We start from the raw sequence: 26,706 nt of genomic DNA, 5'->3' as shown, positions 1-26,706 counted from the left end.
AATCATGTATCACATAACCCTATTCCTATTTTAAAAACTTAACCTTAATTCAAAATGGCGGATTTCAAGATGGCCGCCGTCAGGTATACCCTTACTATATGACTTCCCGCTAGTCCTAATATGTACCCATATATTTGTTATTCACCTTTTGTCGTTACAAGAGGTCTTACAGAGCTTTTACCTCCAACTGTATGATGACTATTCTGTACTTCCATGTGATGTTCTGGTAGCTGTATCTCCTAAACCTCTGGAGCTTCGCACCTAAAACTTCACTGAAATACTGACCACATTTAGTACTACTTTCTCATATGTGTCTCAGTCAGCAACTCGATTCACCCAAACGTAAGGTTTACTTGTCAGTATGGCTAACCCCATTACGGTTATCATAGTAGCCCGAGCCCGTGCAGACCTATAAACACATTACCCCACAGAAATGAGTGCCATAAGTCCATGCCTTCTAAAGGCTGTTGCGCCATGAATTTAGTTATCATTATTATTATTGCTAATATTAATATGTAATATTAGTAATAGGCTTAATAAAGATTCTGCCTGTTTATGTGCTCTGCTTGTAAGTATATTATTTCTAACTTTAAGATATAGTTATAGAGGTCATTATATAATTGATCAGTTTCTTTCTAATGTGATTCGTCACGTATATAAAAACTGGACAAACTACAAATTAGGATACTATACACAGGAAATTAATAATGATAGCTTTATTACTCAGATATTAACCTGCATACATTAATACATATGAGATTTAGATACTTAATAGAATGCTTTTTAATCATTTCTTTCTTTAAAAATAAAGTTTTAAATTGTCATTATAGACAGATGGCCTGTCGATTATTATTATTATTATTATTATTATTATTATTATTATTATTATTATTATTATTATTATTATTATTATTATTATTATTATAGGACAACAGTGATGGCTTATTGCTTGCAGTGCCCAGTAGTAGTTGTTTCCTTTCATCTTCTCAGTTAGAACTTCAGACTGCAGGTCAAAGTGAGCTTCATGGATCACCTGCAAATGCATCTAAGAAGATAGTGTAGAATCCTTCAGATGATCTCCTGAACATGTATGGTTCTATCCAAAATCTGGAACTAGAAAACTGACAGCTCGGAAAAGGAAGACAATAAATTTCTTGTAGGCTTTATATCTGGAGAACAACATATAGTGTACCCAAACCTAAACTATGACTGAACTCAGTATGATGTGCTTAGTGCCTGAATAAAACGAAAGCTCGATTTAGAGGCCATTCAAAAATTCTGTTGCCCTTGATCCAAAAAATCTAATATATTTCATTCAATAAAAAAAAATCTTGTACGTCTTACATCTGAAGAACTACATATAGTGCAGCCAAACCAAAACTATCACTTAACTCAGCATGATGTGCTTATTCCGAAAGTAATACGAAACCTTGATTTAGGGACCGTCCAAACGTTTGTAGCCCCTGATCCAAAAAGTCCAATATATTTCATTCAATCAATAATTTTATTGTATGTCTTATATATGGAGAACTACATATAGTGTAACCCAACCCAAGATATCACTTAACTCAGTGAGATATGCTTATTGCGTAAAAAATATGAAAAGTCGATTTAGGGACCGTCCACAAATTTTGTGGCCCGTTATAAAAAAATCCAAAATATTTAATTAATCGAAATTTTTCTTGTACTCCTTATACCTGGAAAACTACATATCTGGAGAAAACTCGATTTAGAGACCGTTCGAATATTTTATGGTAACTGATCCAAAAATTAATATTAGCCAAGATCATAATACTTTGATCCATTTTTTAGATCATTCCTAAAATTCTTGTTTTTATCCAATCTTTCTTTTAAACAGTATCACTCTCTTTGTTCTCAATTTGAAATTTATCAAGCAATTATAAAGCATTGCTTATTATCCAATTTGTATTCGGTGTAGAGCTTCAATTTTCTCAAAGTTTCAAATAAGATAATAAAATATGATTTACTATCGGAATTCGTGTCAGGTATTATTATTACTTTTATTGGTGTTTTCCTTTCTTTCAATTGTTAAAACAAGAAACTACCTTGCACTGTCGTAAAATATGTGCTCTTTTCCAATAGCATAATAAGTGCTCATATAATTTTGAACTTTAAAATTAAGGATTGAATCAGTACAAGAAGTACAATTTGGATAACGAATGACTTATAATTGATGTTTAGTGGCGTACTGAAGTAAAGGGATTAAGGACTTTGAAACCCCCCTTGAGCAAGGTATTATGCAAAATTAAGCACGTTTATCATATTAGCACGTTTATATATATAAACACTTGATATATTTTATAAACTTGTGTTCCTAAAGCCCCTGAACCCCCTAAACATTTGCGTAGAGTACTGATTGTGTTTCTCTTATTATTTTAACCGTTTTATGCTTTGAACGAAATTTGAAGTGCAGGAACCCTGTGAAGGTGACCACCTTTACTATAAAAATTTCTTTAATGGTTCTTAGTTTTTCTTCAAAACAATCAATAACGAACGAAAAATAAATGATTGAGTTTGATTTTAAATCGAAATTTGAAATACCACCAAAAAGTTGGCCCACCCAACCTTATTTTGTAAATGACTCTTAATAATTTTCAAAACAAACTATTTCCTCTTCAAACCAATCAATAAGAAAGGAAAACATGTTATTAGCTTGAGTATTGAATCGATATTTAAAAGCAGAAAAAACAGTATGAAGTTGACCACCAAATGTATCCTGGAAATAGATATATTTTACTGGTTGTTTTGAAACAAGTGATTTTTTCTTCAAAATAAGCAAACCGCCCCGAAACAAATCACCTTCATCAACATTATTTCTTAATTATATTCTTATGTTTTTCGAATCAAATTACTTTTCTTCCAAACAAGCAACAACAAATCCATATCAAACGATTGATTTTGGTCTTGAATCGAAATTTGTAAGTAAAGGAATCAGATTGAATTTGATCACATTCTAAATTTATTTTGTAAATCTCTTTCTCTATTTTTTCGAAACAAGCGATTTGCTCTTAAAATCAACCAATAAGAAACGCTTGGCTTCGGTTTTGATTCGAGACTTTAAAGTGGAGCCAATATGAAATTCCATCACCCATTTCTCTTGAAAAGACTCTTTATGTTTTTCGAAACAGACTATTCTTTTTCAAAATAATTAGTAGCATACGCATATCAAACAATTGATTTTGATTTTCAATCAAAATTTTAAGTGGAGGAACAAGGGTAAATTTGGCCATATACCAACTTTATTTTGTAAACTTCTCTTTATGTTTTAAGAAAGATACGATTTTTACTATTTTTCTTCAAAAAAGTCAATAACAAACGAAAAACAAACGATTGGCTTCCGATTTCAATTCGAAATTTGAAAGGAGGCAACTTAACATAGGTGCATTGTTTCGCTTAAAAAAAAAAAAAAATCCAAACGCAAATTCTAAGCCTACAGTTTTAAAATTGCAGTTACATGTACATACTTCAACTTAGTATACATAAAAAATTACAGCATTATAAAAATATCAGACAAATAATATTATTTATTCGGTATTGAAAACCTCGAATCAACTATTGGAGTTATTTAGCGTATTTTTTTTAATATCACAAAATTAAAGGTGTATTTATTACGGCATGGATATATTACGCACAATATTTTTATACAATTTGTATATTATATATATATATATATATATATATATATATATATATATATATATATATATATATATATATATATATATATATATATATATATACATAATTTTTTAAAAAATAGACCATTTAGAATTATTTATCCTTACAATTTTTTATATCCACAAATTCAAGGTGAGGGATATGCGATATTGATATTTTCAGAAAGTGTTGACCACCCTACAGAGTGTCGATCCTGTGCCGTGTCGATCCTGTGCCGTGTCGATCCTATGCCGTTTCGGTCCTGTGCCGTGTCGATCCTGTGCCGTTTCGGTCCTATGCCGTGTCGGCCCTGTGCCGTGTCGATCCTACGCCGTTTCGTTCCTATGCCGTTTCGATCGTATGACGGTTCTCTCCTATATATCCTTGAGAAAATAATTGTTACTTAATATTGCGTAATTATAAAATAATGTATTTTTTATTATTTCGATCGTATGAAAGTTCTGCTGTCGATCCTATGCCGTGTCGATCCTGTGCCGTTTCGGTTCTGTGCCGTGTCGATCCTATGCCGTGTCGATCCTATGCCGTGTCGATCCTATGCCGTGTCGATCCTACGCCGTGTCGATCCTATGCCGTGTCGGTCCTGTGCATGTAACCCGTCTATTCTAACGTTGGCAGCCCTTGCGACACCCCTCAATTGCCCACAGAGATATGAGCTATACCTCATTGGAAAGCTCAAGGGACACAGATTCTAACAAGATAACTTTTGTGACCCCCTCTTGCGTACGACAAATAACAGTGTTGCCATAGTCCCACAAACTTCGAAAAAGTGTATTTTCCCCGACTTTTTTGACTGTCTTGTTGTTCTTTTAGGGGTTGGACACGGGGGACACAAAAGTTACCTCGTTGGAATCTGTGTCCCATAAGCTTTACTACGATGAATGGCTTATATCTCTGTGACAATTAGAGATAAGTTTTCTCCCCCACCCCCAATGCTGAGGTGAACAGGGAACTTAAAACATAAAATTTTCTTCCTAGTTTTCCGCTGCGGCTCCCCGGATGTGGATGAAATGCACACCATTAAGAAGTTTAATCTTTCCTGAAGAGATAGACACCTAAGTCATTTCTCTACGTTAATTAGAAGCCGAGCTACGAAGGCTTAAACTGCTGGCTCACCCCTGAGCCGTTAGTCCTAAAAAAAGGTTAATGGTTTTGAGAATTAGGCCGATACACTGATCTATTACTATCGTCCATTGATCTATTACTATTCTCCCAAAATAAAATGGGCCGTGGCGGCTCAGTGGTAGAGCATTCACCTCTGGTGAGGAATTTCCGGTTCGATTCCAGCTCATAACAAGTGGACTTTAGGCTGGACAAAACACTGTGTGAGAGTTTTCCGCTGGGCTGTCCCGTTTCTTCCCAGTTTGTTCATTCCACCATTTCATTCATTTCTCATCAGCAGCATCACCGTCTCCTTTAGCGTAACCGGCATAACCGTAAGACGTAAAACTGAAAGATTTCATTTCATTTTTCATTTTCTTCTCTAAATTGGTATGTGAAAGAAACTAATGTCAAAGTATTTTTTTTTTTTTTTTTTTAAATGCTAAGATTAACAAGTTGATGGCAAGCTCCTCTAAGTTGCAGCAAAATTTAGAAATTCATTGTGGCAGTTGATGAGTCTGCTTCTGCACAAGGACTGCCCAACCAAGTGGCATCTTATCTCGTCGAATCACCCAAGTTCATAGAGAACACGCGCTTCAGTCATGTGGTCTTTAAAATAAACACATCACATTTACAAGGCAATAAATAAGTTAAGAGCCTGTCAACAACCTTGAAAAACACTACATATTGATTAGCACAGGTCGCATTGACGCAGTCTTTCTTTTCTTTTCTTTTCTTTTTTTTTTTTTTTTTTCAACATCTTTGAGATTAAGAGCAATGGCAGCCTTAAAAAAGGCCGAACGTTTCTCGATACGGACTTTGTGTTTAGTGCTCATGCTCACTGTCCGTAGTGCCGCATAATAATAAATATTTCTCGCAGCGGAAGAGCATCCTTTTCCTCGCACGCATACCAGAAATTCAGGGTTACCAGGTACAACGTACGGGGAAGGAAAAATTTCTGTACTGAGTCTCCGTTGGGAAATTGGATAATGTCCAAGTTTCATGCTAAACTCTTAGCATGAACAAAGTTCATGACCTAGTTAAGCGACGAAGGCTTTTCTAATTTTCTACAGAAAACGATAAGAGAAAGGTTTTGTCATCTCTGTTCCGTAATAAACATTTATTTTTTACTGCCCGAGTTCTACTCTGTCATCGTAACGAAACTAAACGATCTGACTCCGAGGGAAGGGTGATTTGAAACTTCGGGATTTGTGCTTTGTAATTAACGTACCACTGGTTGTTAAGGGTTTCCTTTGCTTTAATCCTCAGTCAGCTCCTCAGTTGTCTACATGACCCTCGGTGAGTGCTTGCCAGATCTGACAGTGGTAACCGATAGACCAGTCCGGATAGGGAACTTCATAGCATGGTTATATACTGTGATTATAGTTGTTTCAATTGAAGTAGCTACTACGATTAAATCCTTTAAATAAGACAAAATGATAAATATCCGTGAGTTATCGAGGTGCATAACAGCCAGAGTTGTTGCGAACCAAAGATGGTATTCTCTGATGTAATCATATATTTTCCGCGAAAGTTAAATGAAATGAAATCTTTAGTTCTACATCCCATGGTTATGCCCTTTAGGCTAAAGAAAAATGAAATGAAATTAAATCTTTGAGTTTTACGTCCCACAGATATGCCGGCTAAGCTAAAGGAGATATTAATGATGAGAAATGAATGAAATGGTGGAAAGAATAAAGTGGGAGGAAATGAGATAATTCCGAGGAAACCCACGCACGCCGTGTTTGTCCACCACGAAGTTCACTTGTCGCAAGCTGGGATCGAACCAGGAACCCCATGTACCACACGTGAACGCTCTACCACTGAGCCACCGCGGCCCTTTAGGATAAAGGAAACGTGAGTGTAAGTGAATGGTTATGAAAGAATTGGTAGAATGAGCATGTGGGAAGAAACGGGAGAACCCCGAGATATCTCATAGATACCGATTTTTGTTACAGTATTTAGTCATGTTTAACTTTTGTTACAGTATTTCTTACATCCAATAGCCCTTTCCGTTGGTCTAGTGGCTTGCGCACGCACCTCTGGTGTAGTTACGGAGTCTCGATGGGAAAGCGTTGAAAACTTTTAATGCATTACGGTAGTTCGGATTTAAACAGTAAGTACACACCTCATATAGCCCTGGTGCTGAAGCCACATCTCCAATCTAACTTACACCCACCACACGAACGGTGGTATAGTACTTTTAAATATAAAGGATCCCGGATGGCTTTATTGTTAATGTCTTTGTATAAAATGGTGTTAGATATTGTTTTTGGCACTTCCTTGATAAGTGAATAAACAATTAATTAAAGTTTGTGGCTTAACACTCAACGACATGTTATGCCCAAGTAGATGGTCTATCTAAGCCAGTGGGGGCAGCTTTTTTCTTTCTTTCTTTTTTTTTAGAAGAGGGTCAAAGGAAATTTAAAAAAGTTTATGCAGGCCAATATATTTGATTAAAATATCAATGGTACATTTTACAAAACTCTTGTATTACTAAACTCTACTTACAAACTATTTGGACGTTAAAAATAATCTTAATGATCGAAATTTCTCATAATGTGGTTCTAAACTGTGATGCACTGATTCTGAGATGTGAGGTTAAATGCTTACCTGTCTGTTTGTAATACATGTTTCATCGTTTTCGAAAATTCTGTTCTCAAGGAGACAGGAAGAAGTCTCTTTTTTAAAAAATGTTTCCTTGTCATTTAAATTGATGCTGTCTATCTTAACATCACAAGGAAATGACCGAACCGTTTAAAATTAGTTTTTGAACAGGATTAGGACTGTCCTCGAACTGTATTTTTTAGCATGTCATTTTCATTGAAATATGTTTCCTACATGGGATGATGCAGTTAAGCGTGTGCACCAAAAATACAGTATGTCACAAACCTCTCGTGTTAGGGAGATGAAAATGTTTATAGATTCCTTGTTAAAAATAAATTATCATGTGGTCCAGCGTTTTCAAATATTCCGGTTATAAGGTGTGCATATGTGTGAAAATTTCTAAAATATTTTCAACGTTGACTCATCATCACGGGGAAACAGCTGTACCATTTGAAATGGATTTCGGAACATAACACGAGACTCGAGCTACGTTTTTGTCATGTTTCTTTCTGAATGGGGGAGGGAGACCAAAAGTGCAGGCTAAAAGTGCAATATCTCATGAGCACCTCAAGTTAGCTTGACACATAAACTCTTTACTAAATATCATGCAAGTTCACATTTCTAAAGAGGCGAACTTCTAAAATATTTCAATTTTTGTATTCTTAAAGTGGCTAAACTGCTGAAACATTTAAAATGATTTTTTTTTTTTTTAACATAGCACTTGGTTTGACATGCGTATCCTGAAGGACGAAGGGATTTACATTTCAATTTTTTTGTAAAGAAGAACGGCTGCATTGTCTATAATGCGTTTTAAAATATAGTTAGGACTTGGATCGAGCTATGTTTTTCATTTTACTGTGATTAAAATATGCCTTGCAAAGGCGGGAAAGGGGCTCAAATATACCTTTCATATATTTTCGATAATCCTCTATTCCTATGCGAAGAGCGGATATTGCAGCTATTTTTAGTAACAAAAGTTTCCTCCTAATCATTAGCGTTGTTAATATAAACCATACCATACCTTATCGGATAAAAGTAACATTTGGGGCAGTAGCTTAGCAATAGAGCGCTCTGTTGCGAGGTCAGGGGCGGATCCAGGACGGACTTTTGGGAGAGCGGTGGGTTGTCACACTGCTACTTAGAGCTACTTTTAAGAACTTCTAACTCTGGAATGGGTTTTATTTATGTAGGTTTACGCATCACAATAAAATGTTCATAATCAAAAGGAAAATTTTCTCGCGACCCAACAAAAAACGGTCCGCGACCCACCAATGAGTCGCGAACCACAGTTTGAGAATCACTGACCTAGACAATTAGCGAACACTTTTTGAGAATTTTATATTATGTGTCTCGAAGTTTAAGTTGCAAGTAGAAGTTCTAAGGAGAAGAGACACCATTACAGTACTTAGATACGAATAATATTATATTAGATGCATGGGAATCCACAGAAATGGACTCATGAGTTACTTGGAATATGCATTTAACCAGCAAGATTACGGCAATTTATACGTCACTACATATGTTTAATATTCATATTCATCATCAAAAGTATCCAGACTTAATTTACATGCCACTACTTGTCATGCCAGCAAATGCTGGAGTGGTTTCTTTAATGCCGATTCGAAAAATTCCTTCCCACTTGTCATGGTTAATAGTTCGAGAGTCAAATAGCTCTAGCAATGGCAATTGCATTTGAATTATTATTTTATGTTAATTGTATTTGGATGTCACAGAATATTAACTTAAGTCAGAACAGAAGTTTGATGCATCGAAATAATATGCAACCAGTTTACGTAACAAGGAAAGCAGAAATGTCAACATGTTTACGTCACCTGTAATGTCACTAGACAGTGTCATACATGAGTCAATGATCTGTACAGAATTTACAGAATCATCATGGGGGGGGGGGGGAATGAATATTCTTTATAAAGTATGCAGTATTCAAGGTGACAACAGAGTTTTGCGAAAAAAAAAATCCAAAAATTTTCTTGTCTGAATGTGCTACTCCAATGTTTCACAAATGTAGTTCGCGAACGACAAGTAGTCCTTGAGACATGCCCTTGATGTCTTAGTTTTTTAACAGTTACCGTATTTATCTAAACAAACAAGTAAATGTGAAGGTGGCCGAAGGAGACTCTGACCCTCCCCCCCTTCTTTCTGGCCAACTTCTAATTACGTTCAGAATTGTCACCAGTTCAATAACTATAGCCTCATTGAACTTTTTTTTTTTTTTTTTTTGCATACGTCAATTAAACATCATCGATATAAAGCCATGCAGGCATATCAAAATAATGGCCCACATGCGGCCCTCAACTCATTTGTTTGCAGTCGTCGGTGCAACCTTAGCCGTCTTCTATAGCGTAAACAGCAAAACCATAGCACGTAAAACTGTAGAATGTATTAATTTAATTTTTCATTTTTTAAACACAAAAACACAAAACCTTGAAGAGAGAACTGAAACGTAGTACTGAAAAAAAAAAGGTCGTGAAGAGAGTTGGCAACGCTGTGTGTTGTTTCCGTCTCACAGCATAGACCGCCAGCTGAGAAACTGACTGCTTGCATGTTGTGTTTTGTTACAACAGAAAGTTTGGAATTTTTTTTATGAGAAAACGATCTTTTAGCTAGTACATTCCACAACGTACATCCTAATAACTGTTTTTATCAACGGATAGCACAAATATTACAAATTCCATTCATCATTTCTCTAAAATAATTGTGTGAATTAAAAAGCATCCAACGCGAAACATTATTTCCCGCGAAAAAACAGAAAAACACAGTTGTATAATAGCCAGTCATTCATCACTAGGGCTTGACGCTTTACAAATTGGGTTTGAAGTCGAAGCATATAAAGCTCAAGATGTGTTAGCTATGTCACGAGTATGGTTGAGGCTTTTCTTTTCTTTTTTTCTTTTTTTTTTGGCTTGTAGTTGGGGGGAAGAGGAGGGGAGAGGCACAAAGACATCATCCCTAACCTATCACACGCCGTTAACCAAAAAAAGAACGCAACGCCGCGCCGCACAGGAAATTGGGAGGTTGGAAAAACATTCAGAAACAGTTTGCCAGTTGGCCTAAGACTGTTATTTTCACTAATCGCTGCACATAGCTTCTGGTGCTACAATCAAGGAGGGCTGCATGCCATGGAGACTTCACGTCTGGAAGAACGTATTCGTGCCTTTTACAGTGATAAGAACTATTATTTCCTTATGGACAGGTATGATATACTCAGATCATATTAACCAGAACCGGCTCTACCAATGTGCAACACGTGCATTTGCGCGGGTTGGCAAGTTTCGAGGGGAGACAATATCTATCATAACTATTTAAAATAAATATTGTATTTCTTGTTGGAAACATACTTCATGATGGGGTTGTCAAATTTAGTAAGCTGGCCTTCTAATTTAAATTCTATATTCATAATCATGTCACATTAGTGTAAGGCAGGGGCGGATCCAGGACGGACTTCTGGGGGGGGGCGGTCGGTAGTAATACTGCTCTTAGAGCTACTTTTAAGAGCTCCAAAGTTTTTATGGATGGGTTTATTTATATATAAAATAAGAAAGTTTCCTCTTCTGGGTGGGGTCGCCCCCCCTGGATCCACCCCTAGTGTAAGGTAACATGGACAGTGCTGAAGCAAATGGTCATAGAAATCCCAGTATGAATTCCTTGATTGTTGTCAAATACAAGAACTCAATTCTTGAACACCTGTTCCATTTAGCTAGTTGTCACAGTTTTGATATGAAAACTAATTGTGTCTTTGTCACAAACAAGTTCCTTATCATTGAAGGTGGAAACAAGTTTTTTTTTAGACAAATTTTTAACAGATGTAGAAGAAAAAAATCAAGAAATAAAGATAAAAGAGCTAGTTGGACTGGAATTGCAAACTAATATATTGAGATTGAAGCTGGGTATTAAATTCTCAAAAATGATTATCGTCTTTCATCTGCAGGTGTGTTTGCTTTATCTTTCACTAATATAATAGATTATTATTTAAAGAAAGAAAAAAAGACGCAACGAGTTTGTATTTGTAGGGCCTTATGCATAGTCGTTCTGACGCGTGATTAGTGACATACTAAAGAACTCGACTAACATATGTTTCCTGCATTAGTCACATCTTTAGTATTACGCAAATCATACATCAAAACGACTCTACATAAGGCCCGTAGTGTTTAGGCCTTTCTGAGTGCGAATGCTATTTCCCTCCCCTTCATTGTTTATGATGGGATAGCATACTTAAAATCCTGGGATTTCAAGATTTGTTCTTTGTGGAGAAAGGGTAGCGGCAAGTAATGTCATTTCACGGAACGGAGAGTTGCCTAGGGCCGGCCCTAATGTTAACTATTCAATCAGTCAGTTCAATATCAACTATTCTAATGAAATTAAACAGACGTACCCACAATAGGGAGCATGATGTAAATATGCCATTGAAATTTTAGGATGCACGGTCGCAAAAGAATCGTTTAGAGAACATGAAAATCAACTTAAAAACAATGTGTAAGTACTGCGTACTTTGTAACTACAAGAAGACATATTAATTAAAACAGTTTCCATGAGGAGGGAGTAATTTACGTCAGAAACGCTGTGTAAAAACGAGTTTGTTTTTATGTTGTTTTTTTCGGGGGATTACATAAAGAGAGTGGAGGATGGCGTAATGGATGAAGGGGGAGGGCGCCCTTGACTTAAAAATAATAGACCTAATAATTTACTGACAAAAACAGCTCTGAAACAAACCATGTAGTTACAAGAATAAGTGCTATATTATTATTTACATTTACCTAATATTTTTACAGAAAATTATTTACATTTTCTTTCTTTTCTTCTGTCTTTCTTTTTTCCTTTTTTGTTATCGCTTATTCTACAGGGCTTTCTAATAGATTACTTTTCTGTTTGTTCACTAAAGTGAAATTTTGGAATTTATATTTCACGCAATTCCATTTTAACTCAAGTACTGAAAATTTGTGCATATGCTTAAAGCGGACGACACTACAATGTTTTTTCACTTAATTATCACTCACTCTAGGCTATTGCTTTACTTACAATTGAGTTACTTTTTTGTTTGTTTGTTAGTTAATTTCAAACCTACGGTTGTACCGGCAAGGCTAAAGCAGACGGTAATGATTAGAAATGAATGGAATAGTGGAATGAAGAAAGTGGGAGGAAGCGGGAGAGCCCCGAGAAAACCCACGCACACGGTGTTTGTCCACCATAAAATTCACTTGGCGCGAGCTGGGATACCCTTCCTATAGGCCTAAGTGTTCTAGTGACCAATGAATGTGAGCGAATGTCGATGTTCAAGACTTCTTTTCAATAAGCCAAAGGCATAGAAATCCATTGGACTCGCATCAAGGCTCTTTACAGGCATATCTTGAAATGGAATGACACTAATTTCTAATTCTCGTTCTCGTTCCATTTCTTGATTTTTTTTTTTTTTTTTTTTTAAATGTGAAGTCTTGTCCTTGTGGATTCGCACCTGGTTCGCGTCTGCACTACACAATTTTTGGATGTCGATCCGAAAGAAAATTCTCATAATGGATACCTGGAAGGATCTTTTATTCACTTTCACGTTTATTACCAACCTTACGTATTAGAAACTTAGCTGCATAACTGAATCCCGTAACAATAATAAACCCACGTAGGTAGAGCTGGATTAACCCATATGGAGGCCCGGGGCTAGGAAGAATATGTGGCCTCTGCTCACTCCTCCTGATACATTTCTGTGAAAGTACAGTATTTCATATTTTTGGTCATATATTATCTTATGATGATGATTGTATTTTGTATGATTCTCTTTAGACGATCAGTTGAGATTTTGATAAGAGTGGAGGCTCCCGTCCATCTGGAGGCCCGGGGTTAGAGCCCCCCTAAACCCCTTCCTTAATCCGGCCCTGCACGCAGGAAACTTTCGCATCGAAATTACAGTGGCCCTTTGCATCATTGTCGCTCTAACATGACCATCAGCAGTGAGGCTTCATCCATTGTGATAGCTGTCTGGCATTTCGAGTCCGTTAGATGCTTTTGTACAGTTTTCTGCAAAATTCGTTATTCGTTCTGCAATGCGGAAGCCACTTACGAATGCATGAGTTTACAGTTAAAGGTGCCAAATTGAATCAATTACCCATTGCATGTTCTATCGGTGATCCACCTCAATCGATGGATTCTTGCTGTACCCGGTTATCGCTTTCCTTAGAGTCTTCTTTTCTATGTTTGTCGTTGGCAATTGTCTCGTCACAAGCTCCTGATTTGTGTAATGAGCCACAATGTTTCAACAGTCGTCTCGTCCAAGTGTGGACTTATTCGCCCGACATTGTTTCACTATGTGTGCAGGGCCGTACTGGTAGGGGGATGAGCGGGGCAACGGCCCCGGGCGCTAAGTAAGGTGACGCAAAATTCGGGCGGGAAAAAAGAAGGAAAGAAAAAAAGATAAGAAAAATAATTTGGAATATTTTAGATCAACAGCAGTATTTTTCAATCTGATAATTTGACCAGGGTAATGTTACTCATGTTAGGAAAATGCATGTGCACATATATAAAATGGAAGGAAAAAGTAATAGAAAGTGTTCAAAATCAAGGAAAAGTAGGGTTTATTTTTGAAAATTTTCTTACGCTTCATACCAACCATGGTGACGCTTCCAGGTTGGTCTGTCCACCTCATTCATATGTACGAGGGCGCCGTCGTATGCTGTTACCCAGGCGCTGATTTCCCACGGCACCGCAGTGTATGCGTATGAAGGAAAGATGAATATGGAAAAGAACTATGAGATACTCTTCTTAGTAACTTTTGGCAACACTTACCGTCAGTTGCAAACACACTACTGCTCACGACAGTAGACGCGTCGTTCTAGCGTCATTCCCCAGACAATACCGTTTCTAATTCGAGCCGATTTAAACCGAACAATCTTCTGTAATTTCAAGCAGAAACAACATGTTAAACCCAAAAGCAACTATGTGCAAGAAATAAATTATCTATCCAGCGCAATAATGTCACAAATCAGTTGTATATTACCAGAAAACGAAAAAAAAAAAAAAAAAAAACACGACTGTAACTATGACGAGAAAATATCAGATATGCTTACTAAACCATAAAAATAGAGATGGGACACACAAAAACGTTAATAGAAAAGAACAGTGTCCATATGTATATGAGAGTAATGAATTTGATTTTGAAATATTGTAGAATTTGGCATCTTTTTAACAATACGTTTTCTGTTTCTTACAGGGTAACCCCAAGGGACTCAGAATGAAAGAGCAAGGAAGTCAGCGAGAGACTCGTGTGTTACGGTGATAGCATGCGTTTGCGCAAGGCTGTTCGAGTAGCCTTGCTTACCTGCTGCACCGGAATAATATTCTTGCTAGTGACAAATCTTCATTGGCATCCCCCATCAACAGACTTAAACCTACGGAAGCAGCGCTCTCTTACCCTGAACCGAAGACTGGATGCAGAGTATGGCGGGCAGGCTTACAGCGAAGACGAGGGGGAGTTTGGGGATGATGACATTGTGGAAGACCCTGCCGACGATGATGAAGATGATGATGATTACACGAACCCTGAATTCCAAGAAGAGGATTTTGCTCCCACGCACTGGGAAGTACCAAAATTCACTTCCGCAGTTGTTAAGTTTCAGTCAACTAGTTGTTTGGACTCTATCATGGGTATCCCTGTGGTGCGTGATGGGATTTTTTGGTCGGAGGAAGTGGAGGACGCTGCGCCTAAGGGCATTTCAAATGATAAGGTTTGGGATATCATGACAGAACTTCGAAGTCAAATTGTGACTCGTGTGCAGCCGCCAACGTGGCTACGGTGTGGTCGACCGAAGAACCAGTTTGTTATTCTAAATAATGTAACCAAAGCGTGTGCGCGGTATAGGTCGCCTCACGATTATCTTATCCAAGGAGAGGTGATGAGCTTCTATCTTGCACGTATGCTTGGAATCCTCAATGTACCAGTTGTAGTGCTTTCTCAGGTAAGACATATTATTATAGCAAATTAAAATGTGCAACAGAACGTTGTCTTCCAAGGTCACGCCGCGCTAGTGCAGCGTTGCTACGTTAAACAGCTGCAGCAAACCAACAGTATTCTCAGTAGTAATAGAACGCTACAAGCGCGGGTGACAACGATGTCAGACGAACGTAAAGCAGAGGGGAAACGATGTAAACTTCCTGTGTGACATTGGAAGACAATTTCTGTCGCAAACTTAAAATTAGTTTAACCCTTTCGAGATTTATGGTATTCTTGCGCAGGTGCTATTTAGTCGTACATGCATTACGAATCAGGTCACATGTGTTTTGAGAAGAAGCTCATCAAGTTGGTGGGGGTCATGACGTCATATGTTTGGCCTTCAAGAGTAAAATGCAAAAGGCTTATTATATTCTCTCGCAAATGCTGTCTAAGAGGTTTTAGGGGATCCAAAGACACATACACACGCACACCTACACACACTCACACACACACACACACACACACATATATATATATATATATATATATATATATATATATATATATATATATATATATATATATATATATATATATATATATATACCGTCGACATGAGAATCAGACAGCATTTTTCAAGAGATTTTGAGATATATGTATGTTAAAACAGGGTCGGTCCAGAGGAGACTAAACTTTTGAAAATAGGATTTTCCAAAAAAAAAAAAAATCCCTCGAATTTTTTGTTTCATGTATATGATACGGTCATGCAAATGGTACCGCTTGGAAGGTTGCTTCATCTGAAGAGAATGAGGCATGAACCATGATTGCGTACCCTGCGAACCATGCGCTCTTGACGAGTATTTACGTTGATCCATATTTTGTTTAGCTGAATGAGACCAATTGATTGGTATAAGTCTTATGTTTGAACGTTTATTTTCGTTAAACGCTGATTATATGTCACTGTCACGAATTTTCTTTAATAACTTAGTGGCTTTTGGAGCAATTTATAGAAAACACATAAGAAGTCGTTGCTAGAAAAATTAAATCTTTGAGTTTTACGTCCCACGTTTATGCCGGCTAGGCTAAAAGAGACGGTGAAGATGAGAAATGAAGAAAAATGATGGAATGAAGAAAGTGGGAGGAAACGGGAAAACCCCGAGAAAACCCACGCACACGGTGTTTGTCCATCACGAAGTTCACTTGGCGCGAGCTTGGATCGTAACAAGGACACCAATCACCAGAGGTGAACGCTCTACCACTGAGCCACCGTGGCTCCAGTCGTTGCTACAATACATGTTAGAGAAACACAACCGGAAAGTGTCAACAGATACTTGTTTCTGATTGTCCAAACTGGATATATACTTCTTCTTTCATGACATCTCTCTGTCTTTATTATAATAATAACTATGCATTATTCCTTCTATAATGGAGTGTCGCATTGTTTCAACAAAAGGTTGCAAAAACTATTTTGAGTTTGTTCACGTTTTGTCGTATTTGTTCCAAAGTTCTTCACCTCTCGTATCGGATTCATTGCTTAGGGAAAGCAAGCCATGGGTAGAAAAACAATAAAGGAAAAGCCACTGGTAATAAAACAAGAAGTAATGTATGTATATTTATTGTTCACTAAGTTTAGTGTTTGTCAAACAGTGGTGTGCGGACTACAAGTGGTTCCCGAAGTTTGCCATTATATTGGCCATTATAGTCCTCTTCGGTTGAAACGTAGTGTAAAAAATCAGAAAAATAAAATTCAAATGAAGTGCGTATCACACACTACGGTTGAGAACTTCAAACAGAGCTTGGAAATTACAAAAGCAAGCATGTTTCTCTCTCAGCACTGACATTTACAAAATGTATTACCTTATTTATTGTATAAAATATATCTTTCTAGTCGTCAATTATTTAAGGAAACTAATATAGGGTGTTTCAAACCAACACCAACAACATTTGGGAGCTGATTTCTCACACCAAGATAAGACAAAAAGTATAGACCAACCTGGGTGCAGAAATCCGTAATTTTTATATAAGTACTTGGTGAGTACTTTAAATTATATGCCCGTAGCCAAACTTCCTCTGTAATAATTGTTGCTACCGTAATCGGGTCAAGACTTTCACTTAGGAGCTAGTATGTTTCTTATCCAAATATCCATGTTTCAGAACCCTGCGGTACTTCCGCAACAATTTTTATAGAGGTAGTTGGTGAGTACTTCAAATTATATGCCCGTAGCCAAAGTCCCTTTATATAAATTGTTGCGTGAGTACTTTAGGATTCTGAAACACGGATTTTGGATATGGCACATATTAGTTCCTAAGTGAAGAGTTGACCCGACTACGGTAGGTCCCATAGTTTTGGAGCTATGGAGCTTCAAAGCTCATTTTTTCATGTTTTCAGCAGCCTATAACTCCGAAATGACGGATTTCTGTACTCAGGTTGGTCTATACTTTTTTTCTTATCTTGATGCAGGAATCACCTCCTAAACATTGTCGGTTTTGTTCTGAAACACACTGTATATATTTACATTTATTAAAACCAAAATAAAATTAAGTACATTTTAATTAATACTACTTCAAAAAATATAAGCATTCAACAGTGTTTTTATTAGATGTTGCCTTTTTCGTATCAATTTGCTAATCCAATTTAAATTCGCAAAACAATTTGTAGGGTTTGTATTACAATTTTAGCAGTACAGAAAATTATTATTATTGTTGTATACTAGCAGAATACTTGTTCTTCGCATGGGGAAAATACATTTCATTTTGAACATAAAGGGCTGAATTTGGATTTAAACGGCATCGGAAGTGTCACTGTTCGTTTCAGCGACCGCGAAAACTATGGATTCAACAGTAATATCGGACATTTTTGATCATTTTAAATATCTCCCCCATCCCTCCCCTAAGTTGTACTATCAAAGTAAATGATAAAATGCATTTCAGGTCCGAATGTGGCAAATTTGATGGAGATCGGTCGGATGGTTCAAGAGTTACTAACTTATTTATTTTTATATATCTCCCCCTATCTCTTCCTACATTGTACCGTCAAAGAGAAATGATAAAGAGAACATCCTAGGCCCAAACCTCATCTATGTTGTTGAAAATTTGATCGAGATCGTTCGGGTAGTGCAAGAGGTACAGTCGTGTCCAAAATAATTGTCGCATATCTATAATTGTCTTCTTGTAAGAATATAATTTGATAATGATTTTGCAGAGTACTTTTAATACTGATACTATGTGTATAATCGGGAAATGTATTTTTATTTTTGTGGTAAATTTCATAGGAAAAGAATTATAAATACGAAAATGAGAATGAGTAAAACAAAATATTGCTAAATGGACAAGAAAGTTTTATTGTTCATATTTACTGCTGTTTTGACATTCAATTTGCTATATACGTGTCTTTGCCGATTTATACACATACTAACATTATAAGAAATACCGGGTGAATTCGTTATGAAATTATATTAGTACAACAACATATTTATAGACATGCGACAATAATTTTGGACATGAGTGTACAGAGTCACAATCATAGTGACATTTATTGGACATGAAATAATAAAACGGGAGAAGTTCGTATATACATTATAAACAAATACGATACTGCAAAGGTAAGAAAAAGTAATGTCAATTATATTTTAGTTAAAAAAAAAAAGAATTAAAAAAACACCAAGTTGGTCATTCTACAGAGTGCCTAACTCGTAGCTGATTTTGAATGTGTCAGTATGGAACTTTTTCATATTAAGCTCTAAATTTGCAACGCCTTCCAAGAAATGAGACATTGACATTACCATTACACGGTCCACATAGTGAACTTTCGTTTTTGATCCCGCCGGAAAAAAAAAAAAAAAAAAAAACTTGATTAAAATGTTATTGAAACCAAAGTTGAAGTGAATTTCTATCACTTTCGGTTTTAGCAGAGAATTAAAGATTTAAGTTGAATATATTATTGGGATGCTTAAATTAAACTAACGCGTTCTCGCGATTCTATTACCATTTTTACTCTGTAGTAATCGCCTTAAAAACAGGAAATTGTTCATTACAACTACTTCCGGTTTGAATTTCACCTCAACCAACGAACTTGATTGCTAACTGTTGTCCCTCTTAAATCCTTACCAAATTTTCTGGTGATCCATACTTCAAGAGAGGTCTCGAAACTTTTTCTTCCGGATGGACGGATACACAGGCACGGCAAATATTTAAGTGAGATTTGGTTAATCCAACTCCTTAAAATCGAGAATTTATTTATTTATTTATTTTCCATCTGGGTACTGTTCACCACAGACACCTGAAGCCACAAAGGTAGAATTTAAGCATAACGTGTTCTTGTCTAGAAGGAAAATAACGTTATGGAGATTATTGATTATAATTTGTCGATGCTTTCAATTACCAAGTACAGCAATATGCATGTCTCCATTCAGTATTACAAACTTGATACATGTACGTGTACTGATCCCTCTACAGCACATACAGGTAGAATAGATAAAATCGAACGACAATCCATAAAATAAAGAAGAGAAACCTGGATACACATTCCGCAGCACCCTTCGGAAAAATTGCAAACTGTAACCAACGCAAAATATGTAAAAATCAATTATACAGGGTGACAACAAATAACCGGTACAAATGTTTGTTACCATACATTTATTAAACCGAAAGCATTTAGCAAAACAACACGAAATACCAAGATGATGAGTATTTAGGAACAATATGTTCAGCTGGTTTCAAAATCGCCGCCTTTGGCGGCAGTACAGACGTCCAAACGTGTTTAGAAATGTTCGGCAATGGGCCGCAGATCCTCGGGCGGGAATCGGTTCCACTCACGATGCAGCGATTGCTTCAGCGACTCCAAACTTTTGTGGCGCGTAGTGCATACCCTGACCTCCAAAACCGATCATACACCGTAGTCCCATGGGGTTGAGATCCGAGAAGTGGGGCGGCTATTCCACCCGGAAAATGGGTTCTACACTAGTCTTGCGGCCATTTCACTCTGGGGCTGGAGCAGAGCCCTGTTGAAAAGTCCATTCTGTATCACCGAAGTGCCGTTAGGCCAACGGAAGTATCACAGTCTCTAGAATGTCGCGGCAGTACACGTCGTGGCTGAACTTGACCCCTTGGTCGACGAACATCAGGGCGGTCTTGTCACGTGCGTAAATTCCGCTCCAGACCATGTCGACTGCAGAGTTTTGCGGTGTTCGACTACGGCTAGCCCCTATAGCCCCCCTTTGGATCCGCGCCTATATATCTGTATGTATGTATGTATGTATTGGGGTTGGTTGGATTGGGATTCAACGTCTCTTTCATCGCCGATACTATATGAGATATGGACCTACAGCTTAATAAGGAATCCGAACAGTGGCGACGCCAGCTTTAATTTCTTGTTGGAGGGGTAAGCGGAAGGGCAGCGATACTTTTGGGTTGAAGTTGTTCTTTGCATATTCAAACAAGTTTTATATTATTTGACCTACATGAGTGATTCTGAAACTTAATGATACTGCGACCCACATTAAATAATAAAAAGTATTTTCTGGCTCACCTATTTCTATTGAAATACACATTCACAGTCTACGTTAGGTAACGGTGATGTATTTCAAAGAAGCTGAATTTTGTAAATGATATATCTAATTCCAGTTTGTCGAGTGACCATGAATGTTACAAAGTAGAGCTCGATGCTTAAATTTTAATAAATCAAAATTTAGTTGGTTTCCTTTATGTCTATCGTAAATATCTCACTTTCAAACTAAATTGTAAGAGGGGTAAATTTATGAATATAGTGGCCCTGTCGGTACGAGAATATCAGTAGGTGACGATCGACCAAGTGTAATGTAAATTTCTTTCTTAATAGCTCTATCTGTTATATGAAATTGTACGCATGCGCAGAGAGTAGAAGTGTTTCCATAGAAAGGTAACACAGTGCTACTCCCGACGCAATGCCCTACCTATGACAGATTTTGACTCACCTACTCACTTTCCATCTTAATCCTGTATCTCTATGACTACAACGGAGCAGGGCTCTGAGCAGGGCCGGATTAAAGGGGGCTTAGAGGGACTGTAGCCCCGGGCGCTCAGGTGGATAGGGGCTTCTTCTCTAATCAAAATCTCAGCTGGCTATCTAAAAAGAGTCATAAAGATGCAATCATCATCATTATGAAACATATTCCCTCCACTTTCTTCTGTACTTTCACAGAAAAATATTAGGCTAAGTCAGCAGGGGCCACATAATTTTCTAGCCCCGGGTTTCCAGATGCGTTAATCCGGTCCTGGCTCTGAGTTACCATTTACTCTTCACCTCATTAAAAAACGCTTCCAATTTTCATTTTCTGAATAGTACTTGATAACATACGTTTCTACACCAAAATATAATTTTCATAATTAGAAAGAAAAACTTCACGCCGCCCACCCAAAAACGGCCTGAGACACATCAATGGGTCGCGACCCACATTTTGAGTAACACTGACCTACATTGTAACACAATATGTCCGGGGACCGATGAAGAGAGTGGGAGCGGACGATGCCACCAGGGAAGCGTCCCCACTTGCTTCCCCTTCTAGCGTCGTCGCTGGATCCGAACCACATGGGTTGTCAGTGGTAATGAACTTGGTCTCCCTCGCCGACAGCATGTATCCTAAACATTTAACCATAAAGGAGCCCCAATTATTTGTTAAGTCTCCATGGTCTATTCTTTCTGTTTCTAAATAAATTTATCAAAAGGAGTAATAGTTTTCATCTTGTTCAAGTTATTAGAATTTTCTGTAAAGCCTAAGGGTCTCATCCAGTGGCGTATTCTGAAATTCAGAGCGCGTTTACCATAGCTTATATTGAATAAATTGTTTACAATGTAACAGCATTTCTCGATAACCTACATACTTTCTTATTTTATAATGCATGCATAAATACTGTCTTCGCAATAATCTTGTATATACTGTAAGTTTAAAATTAAGTAGTTTACCTGAAGTTATCAAGGCTGAATTCAGAAAAATTAAATTCCGATAGAATGTCTTATTTTATTTTTTAAAAAAATGAAAGAAAGACAACTTTTAATTGACTCAGAATGTAGATTTACACAGTGTAAATTTGAGATTTTTTGTAGCGTTCCTATCGCAACATTCTCCCTAGATATGCCTTGGCTACTCTATATTTTTTTCATTTTCTGAATAACATGCCACGGTTACATTTTAAAGAGGGACGCTGAACACACACGCTTGAATTCGGCATTGAAACTAGAATATACTAATGAGGAGATCTACCACGACAATGCATAATCAACACACGCTTACAGTCACAAATTCTACGGTAGTGGTTTCTTTCTCTTTTTTTCAAAGTTCTCTTTTTAGTCTTGTGACCACAGTATGTGCTGTTCGTTCACCAGGTCCCGGATCGAACGCAATACAATGGTCAGGTGGTCCTTAACATCTTAATAAGATCCAAGTGATTTCTTTCCGCACGTTTACACGCCAGACGATAAGTTGTGGTAAATCGGAACTCGATATTTTGGTTATGTAAGAAATGGGTGAATTCGTTGTTCCTGAAGATAGATTAATTTTCACAGACTTCTGTATGACTTTTTTCAGGTGAGCAAAATATGTCTTCAGGGATCTAATTACATTTTTGGTACATGCTTGGATACAAGGATAAACTACCACATGGTTGTTGAAGGCATCTGTGGCTGTGAGGACGTACCGGTAACCGTACTTGGATGCGGGCCAAAGACCAAAATAATGAGTCAATGCACAAAACTTATCTTGGCATTGATGCCTTAAACACCTTCATCGATCTTGCCGGGATGATGATTTGCTTTATCTTTCATACAATCGACACAGTCTTGCACAAACTCTTGCATATGGCTGCCCATGTTCTTCCAGAAGAACACTTCTGATGTTTTGTTATAGATATAATTTGCTCCGAAGGGCCCCGTTCGATTGTGACTTATTTCTAGTACCGTAAGCATAAGAACACCAGAAATACATACACGCCATTATTGGGGTTTGTAGGGATCCTTCACAACCAAGGCAGCATTGTCAAGCCAATAATTCTTCCAGTAAGCAAATCTTCTGTCCTTATTTGTTCAGGATTCTTCAGGGCGGAAATGATTGGTATTAAGTTCTCATATTGTTCCCGTTGGCTACTGAGCATGACTGGAGTTACATGGTATACTTCCCTACACAGGGTCTGTACAGCGTTTGCCCTGTACTCCTGGTCTATTCCTTTGACTGCTACCCTCGATAGTGCATATATATAGCTACGTTAGATTTGCCAGGTACCTGAATGACCTCATAATCATACTACTGGAACTCTATGGACCATCTGGTTAGCCTGGTACTCCAGTTGCTAGCGACTTTCAACCTCCTCAATCCTTGGTTGTGGCATATAAGCCAGTTTAACCATCGCCGTATAGCAAACAGGATCGCTAAACATTCAAGTTCACTAGAGCAGTGGTTACTTTCTTCCAATTTCAGGGCCCTACTGGCATATTGGAGCGTTGTGCTCTGACTTCCTTATTCTTGCTTGAGACATGTTGGTAGTGTGATACATGCGAAGCGTCGCTCTGGAACAAAAATTCTTTGTTCCAATCTGGATATGAAAGCATGACGTCTTCTCGTATCTCCTGTTTAAGTAGCAAATGCCTGTTCGCAGTCTTCTGACCAGACCCACTTCGTAAGTGGTGTGCAAACCTCTGCGAGATGAAATGATGCTGATACTGCACTAATCCGAATCTCGTTCCAAAGGTCTTTTCGTCTGTGAACGGGAATAATGAATTACCAGTCTAATTGCTTCTTACTCCGTCTTCATACCTTCGATAGTGACGATGTAGTTTAGGAATTTACGGGTAAAGATGCAGAACAAATCTTTACGTTCAGTGAAGGATGGCCTTCTCTAGTGCCTGCAAGAACATCTCGAAATCGTCATCTATTAGATAGACATGTATTTCAATAGAGTTGCCGAAATTTCCGATGATAAAATCATTTACACAAAATGAACCAAAATACAGAGAGTTACAGTCTCGTGCGCCGAGTTCCACCATCCAATTTTTCACAGTTTAATTCATCCCGTCCTCTCAAGGAGGGTTGCTAACTTCCTACTATTGTTAACAAAATCTGATGTATGACCAAAGTCACAATATACATCAGAAACAAACAATATTATTTTAAAGAGACTTTGTACCTGGAACAATATTATTTTAAAGAGACTTTGTACCTGGAACAAAAGATATTACAGAGTATTTTAAAGATACACTTTACCTTATTTAAACAATAATACTTCAAATAGATATTATACCTGATACAAACAATATTTTTAACATTGTAGTCCATATTTTGAAAGATTAAAATACATTGCCCTATGCTACTACTTCTAATTATGTATTATATGAATATCCATTTTTATGCTTCACTTAAATAAGAACACATGACGGGCTACCTTGGTTTCGGATTCTTTTCTTTTCTCTGTTTTCGTAAAATTAGTGTGAACTTCATTCACTGAATATAACGGAGATGCTGAGGAATCAATTCCATTGAATCAACCATTTAAGATTCCACACTTGATTACTAATTGGCACTGGTTAAGTGTGTATTCTAATTGCAATTAGCAGTGTATTCAAAAAGTGTTAGTATATAGTAACAAATGCCACTTTACAAGCATGTGTTTTGTTGCATCACAAGTCACACATAAATGAAACAAACGAATAAGAAGCATGAACATAAGAAGAGTTTGTTTTTGTATGGTTTGCATTCTGTTAACATTTAATTCTCTGTAATATGATACACATTTATAGTTAAAAGTTTTCCTCTGACCAAGTATTTTCCTACCAATACCTAATGAGCTTTACCTTTGATGGTTAAGTGGTTAGTATTTAATTAAATTATCAAGAATTATTATAACAAACGTTCCCCCCCCCCATTTTCTTCATTTTCCCTTCACATCCCCCTGCCTTTGCCATATTTTAGGACTTATTGACAGACGCTACTGCTATTACACTAGTCAAATCTCTCTCCATTATATTTTTTATTTATGTCATCTGTCATTTTCGTTTTATTACTCAAGCTTAGGGATGAGGCTTATTTTTTAAACCTAATAATTAAATATAGCTCCACAACTATAAGACCTATTGTTGTTGGGTCAAGACTTTATTTAGGAACTAGTACATAGGATAACGAGTGAAGATGCGCTTGAATGAAGGAGAAACCAATAGTATGGAGATTGGAAGAGGAGTCAGACAAGGATGTAGTTTGTCGCCCCAATTATTCAACATTTACAGTGAATGTTTAATGAAGGAAGTATTGATGGGAACTGGAGACTTCAAGATTGGAGGACAGATCATTAACAAGATCAGGTATGCAGATGATACGGTTATAATAGCTAAAATCAAAGCAGGACTACAGGAGATGATTGACAAAATAGTTGACACTGGAAAACTGTATGGAATGGAAATTAACATCGAAAAGTCGAGTCATGAGAATATCCCGTGGAAGATAAAATGGACAGAGAGCAACAAACGAAGATGTTTTAAAACGGATAGGAGAGAAGAGGACACTTCTAGCCAGAATTCTTCATAGAAAGGCCAATTGGATTGGGCACATCTTGCGAAGAAATTGTCTTCTTCACACCGCCATAGAAGGAAAGATGGAAGGGAAGCGAGGAATGGGAAGAAGAAGAACACAGCTGATCGATGATTTGAAAGATAGAAGGAAATATTGGGAGTTAAAAGAGGAAGCTGAAGATGAACAAAAGTAGAAGAAACATTTCAAGGCCCAAATCTAAAATAATAAAAATAAATCGTCATTAGTCCTAGGACCTGCCGAAAGACAGAATACCTAATAATAATAATAATAATAATAATAATAATAATAATAATAATAATAATAATAATAATAATAATAATAATAATAATAATAATAATGTGCCCATCCAAATATCCATGTTTCAGAATCCTGCTGTACTTTCGCAAGAACTTTTATAGAGGTAGTTGATGAACCTTACGATTTTGAAACATGAATTTTCGGATAGGGTACGTATTAGTTTCTTCTTGACCCGACTACGGTAGGTCCCATAGTTTTGGAGCTATGGGCTGTTGAAGGTGATTTTTTAGTGTTTTCGGCAGTCTATAACTCCGAAAGGAAGCATTTGTGCATCCAGGTTGATCTATACTTTTTATCTGATCTTGGTCAGGAACCACCTCCCAAACGTTGTTGTTTTCAAACCCCTTATATCAGTTATGCAAATGAGCAACATAATTTTACTCGCCCAAGAAAAGAGCTTGTAGCTCACATCCCACAATAGAAATCATTTACTTACCTTCGGTATTATATTAAATAGTGGGAGTGGGCGAACGGTTGTTTGCATCCCTGCCTTATATATATCGGGTGTTCTAAAAATGGCGC

At 37.1% G+C, this 26,706-nt stretch overlaps 1 protein-coding gene across 3 annotated transcripts in view; it reads left to right on the top strand.

Moving 5' to 3' along the window:
• Nucleotides 1-26,706, top strand: part of LOC145662302 (four-jointed box protein 1-like) — a 115,513-nt gene that overhangs the window by 19,835 nt on the left and 68,972 nt on the right. For 2 of the 3 annotated variants that reach the window (XR_014127023.1, XM_081727738.1), the window contains exon 2: nt 14,618-15,362. Coding sequence is in view for 1 of the 3 variants with exons in the window: in XM_081727738.1 (XP_081583864.1) it covers nt 14,688-15,362 (675 nt within the window). In the remaining 2 variants the exon portion in view is untranslated. Of the gene's footprint in view, nt 1-10,431; nt 10,616-14,617; nt 15,363-26,706 lie in introns of those variants that run through there. The other variant, XR_014127024.1, reaches the window with a different exon arrangement.

Source organism: Thermobia domestica, chromosome 10 (assembly GCF_964235325.1).
Source record: "Thermobia domestica chromosome 10, izTheDome1.hap1.1, whole genome shotgun sequence".
Taxonomy (NCBI): domain Eukaryota; kingdom Metazoa; phylum Arthropoda; class Insecta; order Zygentoma; family Lepismatidae; genus Thermobia; species Thermobia domestica.
This window is presented reverse-complemented; position numbering and strand designations above follow the sequence as displayed.